The sequence below is a fragment of the Hipposideros armiger genome, unplaced genomic scaffold (genome assembly GCF_001890085.2).
Source record: "Hipposideros armiger isolate ML-2016 unplaced genomic scaffold, ASM189008v1 scaffold_347, whole genome shotgun sequence".
Lineage (NCBI taxonomy): Eukaryota > Metazoa > Chordata > Mammalia > Chiroptera > Hipposideridae > Hipposideros > Hipposideros armiger.
This window is the reverse complement of record NW_017731697.1, coordinates 604,265-612,409: the sequence shown is the minus strand read 5'-3', so window position 1 is coordinate 612,409 and position 8,145 is coordinate 604,265. Positions and strand designations below refer to the sequence as shown.

The following is an 8,145-nucleotide window of genomic DNA, read 5'->3' as shown; positions in this document are numbered from 1 at the left end:
GAGGGCAGTGTCACTGGCCCTCATATGTGGGATCCGAACCGGGGCCCTCTGGTGTCCCAAACCAGTTCTTAACCATCGCGCCACTCGGCCGGCCCTAGGGTTCCATTTATTTCAACTTTGGGAGTGGGCACAACTTATCTGTGGTGTTAAAAATCAGGAGAGTGGGGACAAGGGGTGAGTCACAAGAGGGGCTTCTGTAGTGTGAGTACAGTTTGATTTCTTGATTAGGGAGGTGCCCACACAGGTGTAATCACTTTGTGATAATTCGTTATTTGCATCGTTATGACTTGTGCATTTTTATGGACATATATTTCAAAAGAAAGGGCTTGAACAATCTGTATAAAAATATTTATTCAAAGGAGTGGACCCATTTCACCCACTTCATCCTTTATGAGTAGTCATTTTTATTAGTTTCTGGTTGGCCATTCCAGTACTTCTTTTTACAAACATAAGCACATTTACATGACATACACTTACTCCTCCCACCACTTTCTCCCATGAATTATTACATGCATTGCTCTGCTCACTTAACCGATTCTCTCTGCTGACCATTTGACCATATTTGCATAACTAGGGAGACTTGTCAAGTGACGCTGGTCAGGCTAAGATTAGTGATGAAGATAGTTTATGTTAATAAAGCATCTCTGGCACCACCATGCTTCCCTTTGCCACACTGATCAGCACCCTAATGGGACGCGGGTGGGAACAGAGAATATAACTCTTGTCACACTGATCACAGAGCAAGGGTCCTAGTTGGTGTTGGTGCCTCTTCATTTTGAGGGGCTGCTAGAACCACTTCAAGCCCTACAGCGGTGTGGCCAGCTGATGACGAATAGAGCACTGTTGGCTGTGTGGTCCCCGTGAGAGCTCTAATGGGAGCACAACTGTTCCATAGGAGAAGAAACTGATAACTCTTATATTAAGTGACCTCATCCTTCACTTAAAATGTGAAGGGATTACCAGACATTAAAAACAAATAAATTATCACATGAGAAAAATAGACCAAGTTGGAAAAAAAAATCGGAAAACTGACTCCAGAGGAAACAGAGATAATTTAGAAAATGGAAAAGAACATTCCCAGAATGTTTGAGAAAATATATCCATCAACCCAGAACAGGTTGCTAGGAATAATTAGAGAACAACAAAGACTTTTTGTGAAATTAAAAATATGGAGGATAAAAAAGAAAATTCAAAAGCTGAAGTAAAGGGTCAAGGGCATTCGAAAGATTAAAATATGAGAGAAAAGTTAGGAGATAAAGACAATTCAGGAGGTATAATATGTATCTAATAAGATTTTCAGAAAGAGAGAAAGAACAACAGTAAAATAAAATAAGAGGGAAGGATATAAAGAAAAAGATAAAGATACTCTTTCAAACCTTCAGATTGTGAAGGCCCAGGTAATGCTAAGTAGGGTAAGTGAGAAATACTTACCCAGACACCTACTACAAGCTTTGCATACAAAGGACAAAGGGAAAACCTCAAAGCTTTGCTCTGGCACACTGAGTCAAGAATGATAATCTCAACATCCACAGAGCAAAAAGTACTTGAAGATACAGCTTGTCTTATTTATTCCAAGAGGAAAAGACAGTGGTTAGATGACTACTGATTAGATTATAATGGTTAGATTACAGGCAAGTCTAAAACCAGCACACCTCTACCACACGTTCTTCCCTTCTTCTCTACTTTTTTCTTTGCACAAATTGCCTTAGGATCTGCCCATGGAGTCTGAGGGGAGTGAGGCGAGGTCAGGGTTCCGAGACTTGGGGCCCCTTGCTTTGCAGGCCTCTTGGAGCTCCAGCTGTCACAGCAGAGGCCCCCTGTGGCACACGCAGTTCTGTATGAACCTCTTTGTCTTGTCCAGGGCCAAATGGCAGGCCCCATTCTCTGGTTTTGCTCAGTTTTAAGTGGGGTCTGAGCAATAGGCCTTCCAGCCCTCCCCCTCCCTGTCAGCGGGCATGCGGTTGGTTCTCTAGGCTTCCCTGGGACATCTAAAGAAACCCAGTGATCAGGTGCAGGCCGGCAGGGGTGCGGTCCTCCACAGGCCTTCCTGCCCTCCTGCTGGGGCTATTCCTCAGCCATACATTTTGCTCTCTGTCAGCCTACATTCTCCAGGGCCGCACTGTAACTGGATTGGCAAAACGCACTGCATCTCCTCACTGTTACCTGGGGATTCAGTGGTTCCTTCAAAGTCACTTGACTGGGGGGTGGGGGTGGCTGGAGGGTCTCTGTGCATCCATGTCAGGGACATGTTCCTGCTGCCACCACTCCTTCCCACCTCCCCCCACCACCACCTCTGGGAGCACCTTCCCCACATACCCCTGGAGGAGGAGAACCTTTAGGCAAGATGTGGCTCAGAGTCTTCTCAGCCCAAGCCCAGGTTTAGCTGGCTTGGCTGAAGGCTCCATGGGCCTCACCGTCCAAAGCTGGGTGCCCTCAGTCCACTTGGCTTGTCCTCCACCTCTGTATGGCCAGCAGGACTGTGTGGCATGCTGGCTGTCCTTGCTCACTCTGCCCTTGAGTAGCTTCGAGATCCACCCTCATGGTAGCCCTTGTGCCCTCCAGAAGAGGGTCTACCTGGGGTCTTATAGTGAAGCCACAGGGCATCTAGGAAGGCCTTCCTGAGGTGGGCTCGGGGTGTGATGCTGGGCAGGCCAGGGGCCAGGTGCCTGCAGCAGTGGGAGGAGGAGAGCAATGTGCTGTCCAGGGACCAGAAGGTCACTCAGCCAAGTGGGAAGGTAGGAGGTGGCAGGAAAGATAATAGCAGGTGGGAGGCTCCTGAGATGACAGTCTTCCCAGGTAGGACCTGAGCTTGGGAAACTGCCCCTGGCAGCCCGGGGCTGAGTCTCCTGAGCTGTGCCAGCCGGGGGCAGTTGACTCTGCTTGTTTGCTTTGAGAATGGTGGGGGGCATTGGGTCCAGGGCCCCCTGTTTCACTCAGAGCTCTGGACCTGGGAGCTGGAGCTACCCTATCTCCTCCCAGGCTATGCTCCTGTCACCGGGATGTGCCACCCTGTCCGCAGTTGCACCCTGAACCACGAGGACGGCTTCTCCTCAGCATTTGTGGTGGCCCACGAGACCGGCCACGTGTAAGTGGCCTCACTATCCTGGTAGTCTGGGGCTTGTTGAGAGAGACACACCACATATGAAAAGCACTGGGATGTGATGTCCTGTCTTCCCAGGACTGCACAGGGCAGGCCCAAGGTCCACTTTCTGTTAAGGAAACAAATCAAAGAAAGAGCAGAGTGGGTGCTGGAGCCTTTCCACAGATCATGCCATTCAAGCTCCCCCTCCTGGCGGGGGAGGTCCCTACCCCATTTCACAGATGAATAACTGAGTTTCCCAGGGAGACTTGCCGAGGAGCAGAGAGCCAAGGTCAGGTAGGCGTGCCCCAGGCACCACCTGAATCTTGGGGCTAGCTGGCCACTGATGAGAACCTTCACAGGGCCCTGGGTCTGTGTGGGGAATGTATGGGGAAGGGTGCCCAGAGAGCCAATCTTCGGATGCCTCTGCCTCCACTGCATTCTCACACCACAGCACCCTGCTCTTGCTCGGAGACAGGACACTGAGGGGCTGCTGCTGGATGCCGTCTCCCCAGCGAGCCCCTGGCTTTAAGGCTCTGGCTGATGGGGTATCGGTACGACCTGGCTGAGTGCAGACCAGCACAGCAGAGGTCCGAGGGCCCAGCAGAGGCAGCTTGAGGGACTGTCCCAGCATTTGGGTGGGGAGGAGCTGACAGTGGACCAGCTGGGGGCCAGTGAGGCTGCCTTGGCCCCCCTGCACAGGCTGGGCATGGAGCACGACGGGCAGGGCAACCGCTGCGGCGACGAAGTGAGGTTGGGCAGCATCATGGCGCCCCTGGTGCAGGCAGCCTTCCACCGCTTCCACTGGTCCCGCTGCAGCCAGCAGGAGCTGAACCGCTACCTGCAGTGAGTACGGCCCCGTGTCCCCCCAGGGCGACTCGCAGCCCCAGGCTCAGCCCATGTGCAGGTCCAGCCTGAGCCCCCTGACCTGGGGTCCTCCAAACCAAGGCACAGGGGATGGGGGAGGGAAATAGCAGTGTGGGGTGGTGTGAGGAGATCCCATTGTCGGGGATACTTGTAATGGACATCTGGGATTGGGCAAGCTTTCACCAAGGAGCAGAGATGCAGCAGGGAAACTGAGGCAGCACAGCTGACAGCTGGGTGGCAGACAGACCCAGCACCACGGCTCCGGAAGGGGCCTGGGCTGCCTCACAAGCTGGATGGCCAGTCCCACTGAAGGCAGCTTTGCGGTGCCCACATGTGCCCTCACAGCTCCTATGACTGCCTGCGGGATGACCCCTTTGCCCACGACTGGCCGGCGCTGCCCCAGCTGCCCGGACTGCACTACTCCATGAACGAGCAGTGCCGCTTTGACTTCGGCCTGGGCTACATGATGTGCACTGCGGTGAGTGTGGGAGCCAGCACCTCAGAGGCACATGGGACAACCCCCCAGGGTGCAGCACCTCCCTCCTCGCCCACTGCTCCTCACCCAGGCACACCCAGTGCCCACCGGCCAGTCTAGACTTGGTCCTGGGCAGGGAGTACACAGCTGACAAGGGCCATCCATGATCTGGGGACCAGCAAGGGGTGGTGGAGGCCTGATGGGACCCCTGTGTGGCATGTGGACTTCCAGAGGGATTCCCTAGGCAGAAGTGAGGTGTAAAGACTGAGTTGGAAGAGAGGGCATTCCAGAAGGCAGGAATTGCAAGTGTGAAGGAGGGAACATAGCAGGCGAGTGACCAGCTGTTCCTTAGCATGGAGTGCCAAGACAGAGCCATCAGCAGGAACTGGTCATCAAAATTGAGTGTATCTGCTGACCTAGGCCCACTCAGTGTGAGGCAGTGTGGCAAGAGCTTTAGTGCCTGTCAGTGTCTGACTCAATGACCATCTCATCCGCATGTAGGAAGTAAGAAACTATTCCCATTTTATAGCTGAAGAAATTGAGGCCCAGAGAGGTTAGGTAAATTGCCTAAGGCCACACAGTGAGCAAGTGGTAGATTTGAGTACTGATGTAGGCTGTCTAACCTCTTGCACGCTAGCTTAATGAATGCAGTGGGCAATGGGGAGTTCTGGAGTGGTTTGAAGAGGGGGCGTGGCATGGCCAGGTCTGAGTTTCAGCTGTATTTCTCAGGGATGTCCTGGAGGAAGAGCTATCAGAATAGAAAGCAGAAAGGTCAAGAAAGAGGTGATTAAGGTCCAGAGGACTGAGGCCAAGCCTGGACCAAGGACAGGAACTGTTGGAGCAGAGGGGAGGGCTTCAGGAGAGAGTCAAGAGGTGGCGTCCACAGTAGGAGAACAACGGGTACCCTTAGGGCCCTATAGTGACAGCCCCTCCTGGCCACCAACCATTACTGCCTGGGCCAGAGGAATGCCCACCCAGCCCTCATGCCAGGCACACTGGCTCCCAGCTGTTTGTCCAGGATCCATGAGAGGTGCAGCTGCCCAGGATGGGAGGTTGGGGAAGCCCAGTAGCCTATAGGGACTCAAAGTTAGCAGCTGTACATTCAAGGTTCTCATGGCCCCAGCATCATGTGAAGCTCGGGCCACCCACTAGCCACATGGGCCTGTCACAGGCAGCCAAGCTGTGCCTGGCTCCACAGCTGTCCAAGAGGACCCTGGGGGCCAGGGTGGCACCCACAGGGTTCCCCACAGTGGGAGGTGCCCTGGCCAGCTGCTGGTGCTCTCTTCCAGTTCCGAACCTTCGACCCCTGCAAGCAGCTGTGGTGCAGCCATCCTGACAACCCCTACTTTTGCAAGACCAAGAAGGGCCCCCCCTTGGACGGGACCATGTGTGCACCTGGCAAGGTGAGTGAGGGCAGAGGACCAGCCCCCGAATGCGCAGGTCTCCAGGGAAAGTCCCTTCAGTGCCCGTGGGGTGGGGCTGGGGGTTTCCAGCCTCCTTTCCCCTCCCCCAAAGCCTTCTCTTGCCTCCTTTCTAATAACCCCCACACATGACAGCTTCCACCCTTGCGCCTGCCACACATGTTTCTTCTATCGGAGCAAACCTGATGTCTCAGAGAGCCTCACTGTGCTTCTGTCCCCCACCTCAGGATCCCTTCCTCTGAAGAGCAGCTTCGGGGCTCCACGGTCCTTCCATCTCTCCTGCACACTGTGGGTCACTTCACCTTGAGGCCAGTATCGGGGTCTGGTGGCCACTGCGTCCCTAGCATCAGGCTTAGCCTCTTCATCCCCGGGGCCTCAGTGTTTGCCCCCAGCAGGCTGACTTGTCCCTTAAGGTCACTCCTTGGCTGCCCACCAGCACCTGCCCCAGGCCCAGGCCTACTTCCCACTCTCTAGCAAATCTGCAAAAAGTTTTTTCTGTCCCAGTCCTTCCACCTATAACTCCATGCCTGATTCTCATTGGCTTAAACAAAGTATCATACCCACTTATGGGCCAATCACTTGCTAGGGGGCTGGCATATGCAGATGAACCTAAGCCTGGTCCCAGCACACCAAGGCTCAGCCCAAGGAAACTGCAGATGTGCCCCCCACCATCCCCCTCAGGGCTGTGTCGACTGTGTGGGGGAGGGGTGTGGACTCCAGTGCAGGTCCCCAAATCAGCTGGACCTGAGGTTCCTCTGGGTAGGGCTTAAATTCTGCTTAATTTTATTTTGTCCCTGGCAGAGCTTCTTAAAGCTGCAGATACCCAGGCCTGAAGATTTTGGTTTGGAATGAGGATCAGGAATTGTATTTTTTTTTTCATTATGGTAAAAATCTATATAACATAAAATTCACCATTTTAACCACTTTGAAGTGTACAATTCAGTGGCATTTAGTACATTAATGATGTGCAATCATCACCACTGTATAGTTCTAGAACGTTTTCATCACCCCATAAGGACGCCCCTTTAAACAGTGACTCCCACTCCCTTCCTCTGTCCAGCCGACAGCCACTAATAAGTTTTCAATCTCTGTGGGTTCACCTATTCTGGAATTTCATGTAACTGGAATCATACAGTATGTGGCTTTTTGTGTCTGGATTCATTCACTCAGCATGTTTTCAAGGTTTGTCCCTGTTGTGGCCTGTGTCAGTGCTTCTTTCCCCCTTGTGGCTGAGTAATATCCCACTCGCTGGATGGACCACATTGCGTTGATCCGTTAGTCCGTTGATGGGTACTTGGGTTGTCTCCACCTTTTGCTTTTTGTGAATGTGCTGCCATGAACATTCACGAGCATGTTTTGTTTGAAGTCCTGGGAATTTATATTTTTAGAGGTACCCAAGTGATTCAGCTGTGCCCCAGACTTAATGAACTGTTAGAAGTTAGAGGTGGGACATTGGTAATAAAGCACCAGGCACCTGGAAATGCCAGAACTGACCACGTAGCCCCTCTCCCACAGGAGCTCGATGAAGGGTACAGGACCTTGAAACATTTGCCATAATCCAATGGGGGTTTAGTACAGTCTGAGCTGGAGGATGAGACTACTCAGCATGGCTTCCTACCCCAGGCCATCCCTACCTGCCCAGTCCACCCTAAGCAGAGAGAAGGCAGATGGAACGGGGTGGGACCTGCACAGGGTACTCACTCACCTAGGGTGTGCAGCTGGCCTTCACACATAGGAACCTGGCCACTGGGAGAATGTGGGTCAAATGCCTGCACCCCTAGCCGATTGGACCCCTCCTCTTGTGGGTGGGATGGGGGTTTGATGAGGAAAGAGGACAGATGTGGCCAAAGTGCCCCTTCCTCACAGAAACCACTGACCCAGCCACGGCCCTTAACTCTTTTTGGTGACAGAATCCTTTGTTAATTTGCCCAGTAAATACAATCGCCATTTTCGTATTAAGAAACAGAACTATGCTGATTAAGTGGGCAGAGCTGGGGCTCAGTTCAGCCTGCCCTGGTTCACAAGAGCACAGGTTAAAAACTGTCCTAAGTCAGTGATTCTTGGTGTGTGGGGGTTGGGGGTGGAGGAGCAAAGGGAGAGAGGAGGAGGGAGGGCACCTTCTGGGGGCCCATCAGAAACCTCCACTTGTGTGCATCTGTAAGTTTCAACACATTACTTACTATTGCAGTGTAATTTTTTTTTAAAAATATCTCAGCCATTTTTTTTAAAGATTTTTATTGGGAATTGGGGGGATGGGAACAGTGCTGGGGAATTGGGGGAAGGGGAACAGACAAGTTGCTGTC

General features: G+C 52.6%; 1 protein-coding gene across 1 annotated transcript in view; it reads left to right on the top strand.

The window, feature by feature from the left end:
- The window catches only part of ADAMTS2 (ADAM metallopeptidase with thrombospondin type 1 motif 2), a 239,037-nt gene that overhangs the window by 189,136 nt on the left and 41,756 nt on the right, over positions 1-8,145 (top strand). The window contains exons 7-10 of the mRNA XM_019661378.1: positions 2,980-3,085; positions 3,782-3,925; positions 4,292-4,424; positions 5,711-5,824. Of these exons, the coding sequence (XP_019516923.1) occupies positions 2,980-3,085; positions 3,782-3,925; positions 4,292-4,424; positions 5,711-5,824 (497 nt within the window). The remainder of the gene's footprint in view (positions 1-2,979; positions 3,086-3,781; positions 3,926-4,291; positions 4,425-5,710; positions 5,825-8,145) is intronic.